Source organism: Carassius auratus, unplaced genomic scaffold (assembly GCF_003368295.1).
Source record: "Carassius auratus strain Wakin unplaced genomic scaffold, ASM336829v1 scaf_tig00015289, whole genome shotgun sequence".
In the NCBI taxonomy this organism is placed as follows: Eukaryota; Metazoa; Chordata; class Actinopteri; order Cypriniformes; family Cyprinidae; genus Carassius; species Carassius auratus.
In genome coordinates this window covers 352,665-367,561 of record NW_020524576.1, presented here as the reverse complement: position 1 = coordinate 367,561, position 14,897 = coordinate 352,665, and the positions used below count along the sequence as shown (strand labels likewise).

The following is a 14,897-nucleotide window of genomic DNA, read 5'->3' as shown; positions in this document are numbered from 1 at the left end:
ATAGTGACCACATGGTAAAAACAATTACTCACACTTGTGTGTTATTGTGACATTACTGTCAGATCTAAAATATTATGCACAGAACCATCTTTAAGTTTCAATCTATCTAAAAATGTGGCGAACTGTGCTTTGTTTTTTATTGAATCTGTGGTAAGATGAGGTGAACAAAGGAACAAGTTCATACTGACGTGGACTGCATATTCATTACAAATGAACTCTTTCCTCATGTTAGGATCAGAAGGAATGCAATGCGAAGTCTGTTTTTTTTTTTTCACAACTTGGCACTGCATAGAGTCTTAATTTACCCACTACGTGTGTGAATTGGTGGGCGGGGCTGAAATGGCAGTGATGTAGAAGTAGGCGTTGATCTTCTGCGAAGGTGGTGTTTAGCTACACTATTATGCCAAAAAGTGGAACATTCCACCACCGTCATTTTGGCAGATTGGCTTCAGAAAGCTGTTTTTAAACTAACAAGAATGTTTTGAGTTCTGAAACAGGATGATTTTTTATTTACAATGACATTTTATATGTCAAAAGGTCAAAGGAATTTGGATTTCTCAGTTCATTAACCCTTTAAATATTATTACAATTTAAAATAGGTGTTTTCTCTATTTTAATAGATTTTTAAGTGTAATTTATTCCTGTGATTGCAAAGCAGGCATTGCTTCAGTCTTCGGTGTCATGTGAGCCTTTTAAAATCACTCTGATATCCTGACTTAGTACTCAAGAAACATTCTTATTATTATCAATGTTGAATACAGTTGTGCTGCTTAATATTTTTGAGGAAACCATGTTGCTTTTTTCAACTGGATTCTTTCACAAATAGAACATTAAACAAAGAAATTATATAATCTTTTATATACACATTTATTTAAAATAGTAATGAAGGTTGTATTACAAAGTATTTATTTTACTTTTAATTAGTTTTATATATAATAAGATAATCTTACTGACTTCAAACTTTTAAACGGTGGGGAATGTTGTTTCTTTGAGATCACTAAACTCCTCAGATATTTTTTGAAATACTTTGATCAGATGTTCCTGGACGTTTGGAAGATGCTTTTCTACATGCTGATGATTACAGTGATCAGAAAGCAGGGGTTCTGTCCTTATGGGCTCATCTCTGTGCCCTGAGCTCAACCGTCTTAAACACTCTCCCAGCTGCTCTGGTCCGGCCTACAGCCTAACACACATACAATCTTCATCAGTCGCCACCTGCTCTGTTCTTAAGCACGTATAAGTAGACACTGCTTGTCACTGTTAGGCATTCTGGGGGGGAAAGGGGGCATGTTTGAGTGCATTAAACAGCTTTAAACACTGCCGAAGACAAAGCGTCTGAAATAACGATCAGCTGTATTCTCTCTGTTTGTCTGTGAGGCTGTAAGGTCATTGTCTGAATTGTTGGGAACAGGAGGCCTGTGGAAGGATTACGCTGGCTGTTCACATGCTGTTAGATGAGGCATCTGGCATTACACACACACACACACACACAGACAGACACACTCGCACACAATACTTCTCGCTGTTTCAGTGATGACACTTTACACAACATGTCCATGGAGAACAGAGGACTTTTACCGCTCTGTAAGTTTATTAGAAATTACTGCTGCTTCAAAGATTTTTTTATGTGCATGTTGTTGGTTTAGGTTATTTTAACAGTTTGTTTTAAAATAGTATCCATATTTCTGTCTTTTATCAGTTGTTGAAAGTTTGCATTCATTGTTTCTCAAACCGTGTCACCCAGGTTTCTTTGAGTTGTGGGATTTACATATAATTAAATCTTTGATGGTCTCACTTTCAGTCTATTTTATAACTTTAGAGACAGACTCATCTAAATCACATTTTAAGTCAGCTTGTTGTTAATTGCACCAACTTAAATATTTAAATAAACTGTGGTGAACTTCCATCACTCTGAAATGCTGGACAAGGCAGGCATCTGTAGGAGGAATAACAAATGGAGTCTTTTTATAAGGTTTTATTTACATGTCAAAGAATTCTGTCTAAGAGCGAATAGACTGCAAGCTTCTTTTTGATGCTTCTTTTGTTAGGTGGAAAATGCCTGGTTTGTAGTCCAACATTATATTGTCTCATGAGCAGCTTTACATGCATTATCATATTCAAAGCACAAATGCAGACTTTCTAATATTAAGTATGGTTAGCTGATTTGATGTTTTTCCTGCTAAAAAATATATTAGTTTGTGTAGGCAATTTTTTGTTTTACATATTTATAGATTTTTTTTTTTAAATATACATTTTATATGCAATTTATACACTGCTCAAAAAATAAAGGAACACTTTATCATCTCAGTAACACCAAGTCATTTAAACTTTACGGATATCTGTCCAAGTATAAGTGATTGTGAATCAGTTTCACCTGCTTTGGTGCAAATGAAAGTGACAACAGGTTCACTGGAGAGGTAACAGCAAGACATCCCCCAAAAAGGCAATCATTTTGCATGTGGTGGTAACAGACAATTTCCTTCTACTTAGCCTTCCTACCCACATTCTTGTATTTAGTGTAAGTTTGCTTCCCTGCAGGTTTTTAATATTTCCTGTCATATGCTACCATCATAATGCATCATATCATAGAAACGGAAAGTCATTAATACAGTTAAACCTTTGCTATTTTTATTTTATTTTTTTTATATAGTACATATAGTAGAAGTTTAGGGAGAAATTATTACAATTATGTGATTATTATGGTGTATTTTGGCAGTATCCTTTGTTTTAGCACTTGCTCATAAGTGATTTTTGTTTGGAATGGTTTGTAGATTTTGACAGTCATCTGGTGCTGAGAACATTTCATCAAAACATCCCATATGGGCACTCCAAACAAACAGAATAGACTATTTTTTTATCTCCTATCTCAGAGCATAAGCTTATTTCATTCCAAGGCAGGACCTGTAGCATTTATTACGGCATATGGTGTCTGGATTCACAGCAGAGCTGCTGACTTTTACCCACCATGCAATGTGGCTTAATGTAACTGTCAGTTTTAAAATCGGTATTGTTCATGCTGAAAGAGCAGTGCTCGCCAGATGGTCACTGCAAGTGCTTGCACTCTAGTTTAAATATTTGGCTATCTCTGACGTCTTTGTTGAGCATCTCTCAAGGCAGGGCGGAAGAGAGTTGACCCACAATAGTAATACAGCTCACAGCAACTCTGACCTCATTTAGTATCATCACTTAACGTAATGACTTTTGTGTCTTCTTAGACAATTTGGTTTGATACACGGAAATAAGAGAAACATTGAAATATCCATAGATAGACAGATAGATAGATGCTCATGTCTGCAGATGTGTGTGTTGTGTGTGTGTGTGAGTGTGTGTGTATATTTATGTTATGTTGTGTTGTGTTATGAGGTCAGTATTTGATCTTGTATCCTCCTACATTAAAATGCTCCCACACATCTTATATTTATGTAAATAACTACTTGGTTGTTGTACAGTTTTGACATGGAAATTGCTGGAAAGCCCTACATATTTTCATTACAATTTGACTTTGAATCTGTTTGACTAAGCTAGCTAGAAATTTGTGTCTAATCATCGTTTTTGACCCAGAAACAGAAATTAATCTGTACCATGGCTGCCGCTCAAATCTCCAGCTTTTATTTTCAGACTAAACAAGCATGTGTTTGCCTGTTCTTTCACTGTCTCTCTCAACCTCTTTTTCTTCTTACTGTGCTGGATTCATTTTAATGCCAGTGAATCAATCTAATAAATTGCCTGTGTTTAAGTAGATCTGCTGGAGATTATGTTGCTTCCTTAAAAAAAAAGAGTTGACAAAGTGTGGTGTGGATTGAGTACTGCATCTGCTAAGATGCTATAGGGAAAACTCCTTTTTCTCAGATGACTAAAGCTTTTTTCAATAACACAGTTATTCATCAAAAAATAACCAATGGCAGAGCTGCACGAGCCTATGGCAACGAAGCCCCCCAGAGCCCGTCAATATAGGTTGGGCTATCGGGTAGGGGTGTAGCGGTACGTGTATTCGTACCGGACCGTTTCAGTACAGGGCTTTCGGTACGGTGCACGTGTGTACCGAATGACCAAATGCAATATTTAATGTGCGGAACATAGGTACATTTTCGAGTTTCCAAACGAACATATTAAGTGGCGGAAGTCTCCGCGTTCAGCGCAAATCCCGCCCTGCAGCTGATTCTAAGGTCGGCAACACACTGGATGCGTGGCGCTAGCGTCTCAGTTGCGTGGGGTGACCATTTTAAATTTGGCTCCCATGTTAACAGGTTAGAGCTTGCAGACTGCCTGCGTGAGACGCGTGTCCGCGCGGAAAACGCGTGCATGCTAGAAATAGAACCGACGCCTATTTTTCCTAGCGTGTTGGAAGCGTTTCCAGGCAAAATATAATAGGAAATTATGTTTATATGTAATTTTGTACACAAATGCATATTAAGTAATGACATTTTGATGTTTGAAAGTCTATAGGTTGACATAAGTTCAGATATAAATATAAATATAAAAAAATAATAATAATTATCGATTTTCAAATGTTGCACATGTCAAACTTAGTCTATTTTGCCGTCAATACTATTGATGGTGTCCTTTATCAGTAGGCTTTATATTTATGGTCAACACAAAGTATAGATATTGTTGTCGTGAAGACAAGATCCTGGTCTGTCGGCGGCCTCCCTCTATGTCACGTACAGTAGCAGCTTTTTTTATTATATATATTTTATTAAAAACAAATTGTTAAAAAAGTTTATATTAATAAGCAACCTGCAGTTTAAATTTTGCATTTATTTTCCTTACTGTACCTAAAATAAACCGAACTGTGACTTTAAAACCGAGGTACATACCAAACTGTGATTTTTGCGTACCGTTACACCTCTACTATCTGGGTATATAAGAGGGCATGTCGCCATAGGATTCTCAGGTTACTTTGACTGAAGTGAGGACTGAGTTTCATTTATTGGAGAAAATTGAGTTTTCCCCAGAGCGTCTCAGCAAATGCAGTACGAGTGAAGTATCGATAGGCTACTTCTACATAGTTTGAGTAGGTTTTAAAAAGATATTTATAGTGATTCTCTCTCTCTCTCTCTCTATTTTCGTAGATATCCAGGAGTTTTATGAACTGACCCTGCTGAACTCTCAGAAGAGCTGTGAGGAGAAGCTGGTAGAGGTGAATCATATGGCTCAGCAGTGGGAACACACTGCCACTAACTCAACCTCACCCACAGAGGGTCTGCAGCCAGCCTCCACACCGCCAGAGGTGAGAAGCAAAAAAAAGTGTAACATATGTTTTAATTATAATTTTAAGAGGTCTTAAATTTGAAGATGGTAAATTGTCATACAGCCTAAAGTGATTGTTAAACTTCAAATTTATGATTTAATTAAATAAATATGAGAACTATACATTTAAAGTCAAAACGCTGCACAATACATTCTAAAGGCTAAAGCAGTTTACAATTAATAGATACTGTGCATTGATACCAAGCAATTGCTTATGATCTGCTGTTTACTGACAATTTTTACTTTATGGTGTTATTATTGTAATAGGTTGTAGATGGTTGTAAGAGTGCATATTTTATCTCTCACTCATCTTTTTGAATGACCAGCCAGCAATAGAGAAACTAAGACTGCCAGAGCATTTTGGGCTTGTTTATATTTAAAATTCCCACATTATGAAGGTTTTTTATTTATTTATTTATTTATTATTATTGTTGGCATTTTGGTTACACATTAAACTGTCTGGCATCTGGAATTGAATTCAGTGTAAACTCTTATAGCTTCTGTTCGGGCTGCCCTGTCAGGGAGAAAAGACTTAGAACATTATTTAACACACATTATTCAATATGTAGTATTGGTACAGTGATTGGTACAGTTTAAAGTATACCTATAATTAATGACAGAATTATTCAAACCTAGTGTACTTTTTGCATTCAGTTATGTCATTATCCAGTTCAGCTTTCTTCAAATAGCGTCTGTGTAATCAAGCTGACAATATTGCCAGAAATTGAAGCAAACAAGCCAAAGCAATCCACTAAGGCCAGGCATTCACTGTGCGAATTTCATCCCATTTTGAGCCTAATTCTGACTCGTGCAACTCTTTTTAAGGTCGGTTGGCAATCGTTTGGTCTGATGGATTTCTGACATGTCAGAAATTTTGGTCGCCTCTCGTGAGGTATCGCACTATTGAATCAGGGCTACGAATGCGTGAAACCATAAACAAAACCATGATGACACGGCGTGTAGTGTGGACTGAAGTGGTGGAGGGAAAACTTAAATAGAAATAGAAAAATAGAAATAAAAGAGGGAAGAAGAAAACACATAATTACCTCCAGTTCGCGTTGCAATATGGATAAACCATATTGGCCACGTCTTCCGAGCCACCTGCACGTCCAGATATGCCGACGTTTTTTGTTTTTTTTTGGACATTTCAGCACACAGGATTGCGCATATCACCAAAGCAGTGCGTTTATTCCCGGGAAAGCATGTTTATTCTGAAACAGCCACAAATATCCGGGTTCTGAGGGATCCTACATGTTGATTCGCCATGTATAGTGTGAGCAGTCAAATCACAATTTGCCGATCGGACCGTACAGTGAGTGTATAAAAATCGTGAGCTTTGGCTTTTACATCGCATGCGATCTACTCGTACAGTGTGAGTTGGTACCTTGCCGAAATCGCACAGAAATCGCACAGTGTATGCCCAGCTTAAGCAAGACGAAGGCGACAATGGCAAGGAACCAAAACTCAGTGACAGAAATGGAGAAAAAAAATCATTGGGAGTTCTCCTCTGGCTAGACAAAACCATCATGGCATAGTTAAATTCCAGGCTACAACACAGGTCAGATTGTGTAGAGGAATTTCTTGTTCTCGTGGTCTTCGCAGGCGATCTGTCTCTGGGGCTCATCTAGTCGACATGTTCTCTGCTGACATTCAGGGTTGTTGAGGTTGACTCTAGGTGCTGATCCACCATCTAGTTTAGATATTGACTGGATCTGGGTGGCTATGGTGACCATCTGATCAGGAAATGGAATGGATCTGGGTGGCTATGGTGACCTCGCAATAAGAATGAAACAGACATGCCATTCTTCTTACGATATAATGAGTTCATCAGGTGTTATGGCATGTTTTCAACAATTTTGGTTGACCTATTTAATGCAGCCTAACAATCCTTTAATGGATTTGAAATATAGAAATGTAATAGTATGTTATATGTATGCCAAGAGATGGTTCTTTAATCTAGATTTAAACTGACAGATTGTGTCTGCCTCCCTATGACAACCTCTGCTGTTGGTCTTGGGTATTACCGCTTGGTACTTGTTTCCACAAATTAGCAGTCTATTGGATACACCTGTGACAAGTGCTTCAGGTGCTCCTTTAAAAAGAGATCTCCAATTACAACAAGAAGGAACTTTGGGAATTTTGGAACTTTGGCCTTTGGTTTGTTTTTGACTTTGTTTTGTTTGATTAGTTGTTTTTGCATTTATGCCTCAACATTGGATTATATTTTCAACCATGCTTTACACACCGACGTTGCTGATGGACACATTGTGATTTCCTTTAATTGTTTTCATTTTATTATTTAATGTTACCTTTACTTTAGTAGTAAATTAACCTCTTTTTGAGCTTAATATTTGGTTTGCCTGTCTCCCTTGTCTTTGTTGCTTCCCTTGAGTCAGGGGTCGTAACAAATTGGGGGCTCGTCCTTGCTTTAACTTAACGAATTAAAAGTCATTTTTGGGGCGCTTTGAGTTTGATAACTACGTATTTTAGACCGTCATTTCAGTCAATTTGTTCACCATGTGAAGTCATCAGTTGGTAAGTACATACATGCAATATGGTTTGTTAGGTATGCTAGGTAGATTGTTTCAAAGTCTGGGACGTGAAGGACTATAATGCACCATGAGCTCGCTTAATTACTGAGGAGCTAAACTATTCATGACATAAGTAATTAGCAAGATTTTAAAGTAAGTTTTAATGTTTTAAGTATACAGTATTCAATAGGGAGCCAGTGCAGAGTTGACAGAACTGGGCTAATATGTTTATACTTCCTGGTTCTAGTAAGAACTATAGCTGCTGCATTTTGGACCAGCTAGAGTTTATTAACTGTGCAGAGCAACCACCCAATAAAGGATTACATTAAAATAATCTCACCTTGAGGTCTTGAATGCATGAATTAAATGGGTCATCTGATGCCCGTTTTCCAAAAGTTTATATGAATTTTTAGAGTCTTAATGAAAAGTCTGTAACATTTTAATTAAAATTTCTCAGCGGTACTCAATGACAATGTAAAACAATTTTGTAAAATTTCCTTTAAATGTTACATACTTGGGCTTCAGTTTTTCAGTTATTCAGTTTTCAGTTATTTTTGATGCCAAACTAAATGTTTCACTTCAGACCCAAATAAATTATGCTTGCTCTCATAACTAAAGTGAACATTAGACCAGTTATCCTTTCTCCATATAACATGCTTCTCAGCAAAGGTGAGTCTTGCCTTTTGATTCTTTCTGTCAGTGAGCGGTTTGGTCACTGCAGAGTGCACTTTCAGTCCAACTTCTCTTAAATGTGCAGAGATGCAAATCAATGCATGCAAAACTCTGGGTCCTTACAACATTCCTGGGTGTGTACCGAGAGACTGTTCAGCAGAACTCACTGATGTCTTAACAGACATTTTCAACATCTCACTTAGTCAGGCTGTTGTTCCCACATGTTTCAAAGCTACCGCCATCATTCTAGTCCCGAAGAAACCATCTCCATCCTGCTTCAATGATTACCATCCTTTAGCACTTATTCCCATCCTCATGAAGTGCTTTGAACGACTAGTCATGCACCACATCAAGTCTCTCCCCCCTCCCTGGACCCCTTCCAGTTTGCATATCGGACCAACTGCTCGACTGATGAAACCATCGCCACTGCCGTCCACTCAACACTCACACATATAGAGAAAAAGGACTCCTGCATCAGAATGCTGTTCATAGACTTCAGTTCAGCATTCAACACAATCATCCCTCAACAGCACATTTACAAACTGGTGGAGCTGGGGCTCAACACTTCGCCTTGAAACTGGCTGTTGGACTTTCTGACTGGAAGACTTCAGGCAGTATGGGTCGGCAGCAACATCACACTGAACACTGGTGCCCCCCAAGGATGTGTGCTGAGCCCCAATCTCTCTCCGAACATGGAGAAGATGAAGGAGCTTGTTGACTTCAGGAGAGCGCACACTCAGCATGTTACTCTGACCAACAACGGTGAGACTGTGGAGAGAGTGAGCAGCACAAAGTCCCTGGGTGTGCACATCCCAGAGAACCTCTCCTGGACTGACAACACCGCAGCACTCGCCAAGAAATCACATCAGCGTCTCTACTTCCTCTGCAAACTGAGTAGAGTCAGAGCCACACCCCTCATCATGTGCACCCTCTACTGAGGCACCATCAAGAGCATTCTGACGAGCTGCATCACTGTGTGGTATGGCGCCTACAATGCGTCTTGCTGGAAGACTCTGTAACGCATAGTGAGAGCAGCTGAGAAGATCGTAGGTGTCTCTCTCCCCTCTCTCCAGGACATTTATGGAACCCTTCTTACCCGCAAAGCCCTCTGCATTGCAGGTGATCCCACCCACCCATTACACAGCTTCTTCAGTCTGCTGCTATCAGGGAGGATATTGTGGAGTCTCCAGGCCAGGACCAGCAGACTGAAGGACAGCTTCCTTCATCAGGCTGTCAGGAAGCTGAACTCTCTCCCGATCTTGCCCCCCTGTCCCTCTTCTGCCCCAGGCACCACTGAACTATAAAAGCCCCCCCACCCCCAATATCCTGGTTTCTGTTGCATTTGTCTTACGTGGATGACCTGCCTTTTTGGGGGACTTGAATTAGTGTCATTGTAAAACTGCAGTATTTGAGCAGTATTTTGAGGCCTTGTCCATCATTTGCCATGATGACGGTGAGTGGAAAGTCCTGTGACAATATAATTAAAGGCAGTAAATTTAATTTTGTAGATATCTGAAGAATAAAAATGTCTTCACAGAGCTGTATGGAGGCAGCTCACTTTGTTTTCTCAGACGCTGATGAATACCACAGCATTGCTCAGGAAGAGCAATGCTCAGGTAGAGACTTGTGATTTAATGTATGGAATGATATTAAATTTGGTTCGCTTAAACTAAAAAGCAAATGGTATTGCGCAATTTGTAACAATAATGGTACATTTTTATGCGTCCACAAATTGAAAACGCAATTGCAAATACAATTTGCAATTCCTTTTGAATAATGTCCGGGATATCATTCCATAGATTAATGTGTGATTTATACTGGACTGAAAAGGACCTCAGACGAGATACTTGTTGCTCAGTGGATTGCATTTAAAAAAGTAGAGTATAAGGATTAAGATAAGCTTGTTGTAATTTAAATAACTGCATAATTAAATGCAAAACATGCTGTGTGTTTTTATTTATTGTATAGTATTTTGTCAGGTTGATAACTGATTGTTTTTTATTGTACTTTTGCACAGTCTGCATTGTAAATTCAAGGCTTTTTTTTTTTTTTTTTTGCATCCAGCTTCTCTATGTGAGCTATGTCTTTATCCCAGTTTCTCATTGTCTAATAAGACAGAAGGACATCATGATGACATCAGCATCTTTAAATCTGTAGATGTCCTAACTGATCACTAAAACGTTGACTTACAAAACAAGTCAGTTATTATAATAAAATTTAGAAAAACCTATGTACTTATTATGCCATTGCCTGTCAGTTGTTATTGTGCCATTTCAAATAAATTATTGCTCAACTTTGGCAAGGATGTATTACATTGATTAAAAGTTAACACTTACAGTTACCTTCATCAGCCCACCCATCAAAAAGCATAAAAAAAATAAAATAATCCAGAGTACTGTATTATGCAGGAACTATGTGTCCCATGTTTGTTCGGTCCATAAATTATCATTTAACATGAAAGGTCTGACAACAGCAAGGAAACGTATGGCTAAGATGATGTAAATGGCAATGAACAAAAATGTTCGCAGAAAGGGCACACCCTCATCATAAATAAATAAATACAGTAAGTATACCCTGTGAGAATACTAGAAAACAGTAAATACATTTTTAATGCTATAAAACATGCCTATTTCAAATAAATACTGTTCCTTTGAATTTTCAATGAATCAAGGAATCTATAATTTCAACAACAATATTAGGCTGAACTACAGTTTTCAACATTATTATTAATAATAATAATAATAATAATAATATGTTTCTTGAGCATCAATTCAGCATATTAAAATTATTTCTGAAGGATCTTGTGACACTGGTGACTGAAGTAATGAATGCTCTAATGACAGCTTTGCCATCACAGAAATAAATTACATTTTAAAATATATTAAAATAGAAATAGTTATTTCAAACATGTGTCGTGGACCTCAGGAGGACATTCATTGATTACCTTGTACAAATATGTTTGTGTGAGTGTTTGTGCTGCTATGGTGGCTGTTATTGCACTATGTTATATAAGTGTTGTGTTTAGACCGATGCGCCTGGCTTTCTATCTCTTCAGCCTGCCTTATACATTATTTGTGGACCGAACTTCCCAGCAGAATTTCAGTTTAATTTTTTGACTTAAGATAAAATGTTTTTTATTTTATTTATGTTGTATAAAATAAATATTGGACTCAGTCTGAATTAGCCATGCTCTTGAATATCAACAGCTCATTTGATTGTCATATTGTTTAAATGAATATCAATATTCTTCTTCCTGTTTAAGACAATGGAATGTAGCAGACATTAGAGAGAGTGTTTTCATCTGAAAGTGTGTGTTTTTGTCCTCAGCTGAGAGAAGAGAGTCACATGGAGCTGACAATAGAGGAGCCTGCCAAAGGAAGTACAAATACAGAGGTGAGAAACACAATCACATGCAGTCTTTCCACATTTTATTCAATATTCTGACAGATGCAGATTGTCATATGGCAGTGTTTACACCAGCTTCGCATACAAGACAGCTTATTGTAGTATTTAACTGCAGTATGGAAGTGATCAGTGCAGTAGAGCTGATCGGTGACAGTGGTGTCCAAGAGAGACTCATCCTCTCTTGGAAAAAGCTTTCTTAATTACTTCTACACTAACTGGCAAGGGACATGCTCCATAATAAATTTCAATATGGCAGAGATCGAAATTTTTTTTTTTAAATTAGGCTTTTACCTCATTAAAACATCTACCTTCTCAGAGAAGTTTGAATTAAAAAGTTTGAGACAGCCAGTGAAAATTATTTGACATTTTTTAATGCATTCTCAGCATTCAACATTTGAAATAAAATGTTTTGGGAAACCTTTGGAACAGAGGGATTTAAAATGAGTCTGGTGTTGTTTGTCTGCATTTTGTCTGCATGCACTGTTAATTGGTGGCTGGGATCTAAGTTTGAGCAGTGTATTTGTGTGTGGATACAGTGCAGCTCACATCTTGGAGGTGTGTTGATCTCTCGTAATTGCCACCACTGTCTAACTCAACCAGCTTGGATGCTCTCAGCAATTACCCAGCAGTGAGAAACACTCATACATGCAAGAACACATGCTTCAATTCTAAAAACACATTTCTGAGGTACAAGGTATTGCAACAGGGAAACCTATTTTAGCCCACATCACAGAGGGTGACAAATTGTGTAATTGCGCTGACCTTGTGTCAGTATGAATCCAGTCATGCTTTTTAACATTATGAGCCATCAGTTAGTCGATCTGTGTTCTAAGTGACCTACATATACTCAAGATTAAACCAAGGACTCTGAGTCTGAGACATCTGTAGCTTTTATGTTTTTGAAAAGAGGACAGGCCAATTATTGGCAGGCACAAAAACAAACCCAAATATAGCAGGAATAATACAGAAAGTCTAGACAAAAGGATGGAGGTCAAAATGAGAGCTTTCACTTATTCTGAATTAAACTGCAGCAACTCCTTCTTTGTTTCTCAAGTGGGACACCTGAGTGTGAGGTCACTTGGAAAATCTCGCTCGTAGATTCACACACACTGAGTCCCTGTGGCTCTCCCAGATGTCATGTCTGTACACATGATAGAGCAGCACTGCCCGCAGGTGTGCCATCTGTAAACGTTTACAACAGCTCTGTGCCTTAGGTGCTCAAACATTCTCTCTCTCTCACACACACACACACACACATAGCTTTGTTGTTGTGTCAGATTGCAATGATGTGTCCTGCTAAATCAGAGTCATCCATAGAAAATGAGTTGTGGACAAAAAGCCTCAGGCCAAAATAAAAGGCTAAAAAGTCTTACGGCTCTATTTTAACGATCTAAATGCAAAGTGTAAAGCATACGGGGCAGGTGAACTCAGGGCGTGTCCAAATCCACTTTTGCTATTTTAACGATGGAAAAACGGTTGGCGCGCCCGGGCGCATGGTCTAAACAGGTTGTCCCTATTCTCTTAATGAGTAATGGGTGTTTTTTGGGCGTAACGTGCAATAAACCAATCAGAATCTCATCTTCCATTCCCTTTAAGAGCCAGTTGCACTCGTGCAATAACGGATTTGATATTTACACGGCGGAATTTGGCAAGCGCAAAGACAGACCGCGTCTCTGAGATAAAACGGAGCTGTTCGTGTGCGAGCAAACAGATGACTATCCATTATGACATGTAGGCATATATTAATTGAGATTAATTAATTACACAAAATATAACGCTGTAACGATAAAATCTCCATATTCATCCGGAAGAAGGTGGCGGGAACCGGCGCACAATCAAAACATTTTAATATTCAAAAATAAATACAAAACAGCGCACCAGCCCCTCACGGACGACTGGTGCGCATAAATAAAAAGAAAACATAAAATAATGTCCCAGGCCTGGTCCTCTCTCATCCTTCACGGTCGTCGCTCCAGTTTTATATCCTTCCATCTCCTACGTGGGACTCGATACCGGTGGTGGGGCGCAGGTGCAGCTCATCTTCAATCACTACACCTGGCCTCACTCCTCGTTCCCACGCCTCTCGGCCCCGCCCCACTCGCCACAAATGCGTTAACGGAGATTAATTAATTACAGAAAAAAAATCCTGCATATATATATATATATATATATATATATATATATATATATATATATATATATATATATAATTAGCCTGCAAAAAATTATTATGCATTGCAATTTTTTATATTTGGCAGGTTTGTGTGCTGCTGTGCATCCCTGTTTTTAATAAGCAGCGTGTACGCTCTTTAAATAACGAAGAAGAAACATTGCGCCCGACTTTAGACCAGGTTTGAGTTGGTCTATGGCGCAGTCTTTTTTCAGCTCCTTAAAATAGCAATGCACCAGCAATGTGACTGAACAAACCTCTTTTTTTAGATTAGCACACCCATGGGCGCACAAATGGGCACAAATGCATTTGCTAATTAAACAATAATAAAAGTTACATGAACTGTACACTACCGTTCAACACTTTGGGCTCTTTTGGAATTACCAAAAAAAATATTGATAAGAATATCTTATGCTACCCATGGCTGCATGCATATGATTAAAAAGTACAGTAAAAAATTAATATTGGCTAATATTATTATAATTTGAAATAACTGTTTTCTATTTAGTGAATTTCATGTGTACTGCCATGAATATACCATATCTGTGTACAATAATAAACTTCACACTTCAAGCTGTACAACTACTTAAACTTCCCATTCTGGCTGTTTCAACCTACCTCCAAATTTATTTTAAGATATAGTTTGTTCACACTGGTTTATGCATTTAATGTTTGTCCATCTAGAACTTTTATTTTTCATGAGCTGTATATTTTAAGATGTACTAGGTGTTGATAAATCACATGCAAAGACTGTAAAGTAATTTTTTTTATTATAATTTTTTTTTATTTGTTATTGAATTCTAAATAGGAAATGAAATTATCAAAACATTGACCATTGACCAGAAAGGCTTTGGTTCTACTAGCGATTT

General features: G+C 38.0%; 1 protein-coding gene across 14 annotated transcripts in view; it reads left to right on the top strand.

The window, feature by feature from the left end:
- The window catches only part of LOC113074652 (disks large homolog 2-like), a 178,459-nt gene that overhangs the window by 15,052 nt on the left and 148,510 nt on the right, over positions 1-14,897 (top strand). For all 14 annotated transcript variants that reach the window (XR_003280682.1, XR_003280681.1, XM_026247485.1 and 11 more), the window contains exons 3-4: positions 5,073-5,230; positions 11,781-11,846. Coding sequence is in view for 12 of the 14 variants with exons in the window: in XM_026247485.1 (XP_026103270.1) it covers positions 5,073-5,230; positions 11,781-11,846 (224 nt within the window). In the remaining 2 variants the exon portion in view is untranslated. The remainder of the gene's footprint in view (positions 1-5,072; positions 5,231-11,780; positions 11,847-14,897) is intronic.